The sequence below is a fragment of the Gavialis gangeticus genome, unplaced genomic scaffold (genome assembly GCF_001723915.1).
Source record: "Gavialis gangeticus isolate Ggan-Ray unplaced genomic scaffold, GavGan_comp1, whole genome shotgun sequence".
In the NCBI taxonomy this organism is placed as follows: domain Eukaryota; kingdom Metazoa; phylum Chordata; order Crocodylia; family Gavialidae; genus Gavialis; species Gavialis gangeticus.
Window position 1 is genome coordinate 37,851,363 of NW_017728994.1, and position 1,222 is coordinate 37,852,584.

Genomic DNA, 1,222 nt, shown 5'->3' on the forward strand with positions numbered 1-1,222 from the left:
TAGCTAATGATCTAATGCCACAAGGCATAGGCATAGTTTCTAAAAATGTTTCCTGAGCTTGATTAAGTACCTCCATTAAGAGAGTATGTTAAAGTTATGTGAAGGCACAGTGCATTTGGGTATATATTTCACAGAAATTATACAATCCAGAATGTTTTTGATATCAAATGCTATTGCACAACTTTGGAGGTGGAGTCTTTAGCACTGTAGAAATCAGAGGGGTCTTGCCAAAGTATTTAAAACTAGCATTAGCTGGTTATGCTGTATGGCATTTTCATCCTAACGTATTCTTCTGGGAGGAAGAGAAATTTCCAAACAACATTCCAGTGTTCATCTGAGTGTGTCACATTTGCTTAGTCTATTGATCCAATCCAATTTGACTAAGATGAACATTAAGAAGAATATTCAAGCTATCTGTTGTCTAAGATATTATTTTTCAGGAAGTCAATTAGGCCTTGGAAAACAGTTTGTATAGGAACAGGTAGCAACTTTCAATTTTGGTTTAAAAGTTAAGATAATCGTGCATACCTACATCTACATATATCTTTTACTGGGTGTTAACAGGTGCATAATTATAAACAAATATAGCATCTGAGCAAATAAAGTAAGTAAATCAAAGGTAATTGAACCTAACTGCCTGGTTCATCATATGCCAATCCAAAATATTGTCAACTGTTTCATTAGGTTAATGGAAAACCCAAACCCCAAGGACAATTTAAAGCAAGCTCTTTTCAGCATAATATGATTCAGCAGTGACAATCACCCTACAGATACATGTAATAATAATAAACAAAGACACTGTTATTGACTAATTACAATAAAAACCCTGAAATAATAGTAATTGAGAAGGAGCAAAGGCAGCTTGTACCTACCAGATCCTCCACTTTCAACATCATCATATTTGCTGGTTGTTGTTAGTTGTACTCCTTTATGGATAAGACACCCAGTGCTCAAGTCAGCTCTGCTGAGACCACCAGCCTAGCTTAGCTTATATATCTTTGGGGAACTTAGCTTGGGTGAGATAATCTTCCAACCTGGGAAACCAGATATGCCCCTTGGATTTGCCAGCTCAGAGGTAAGTTCATTTTCATTCCAGACGTGTTAACTAGCCAGATCTAGTGTCAAGAGAGAGAAGGGGGGCGTCAGTTGGGAGCTAGGTTGAGTATCACTGTCTAACCGCACTGAATATGTGAATTGGTATGAAATGTGAGATCATCATTCC

At 37.1% G+C, this 1,222-nt stretch overlaps 1 protein-coding gene across 2 annotated transcripts in view; it reads right to left on the reverse strand.

The window, feature by feature from the left end:
• ANKRD1 (ankyrin repeat domain 1) overlaps positions 1-984 on the reverse strand; it is a 14,482-nt gene extending 13,498 nt beyond the window's left edge. For both annotated transcript variants that reach the window (XM_019502594.1, XM_019502593.1), the window contains exon 1: positions 873-984. In XM_019502594.1, coding sequence (XP_019358139.1) covers positions 873-899 — 27 coding nt within the window. In that variant the 5' untranslated portion in view covers positions 900-984. The remainder of the gene's footprint in view (positions 1-872) is intronic.
• Positions 985-1,222: the final 238 nt, after the last annotated feature.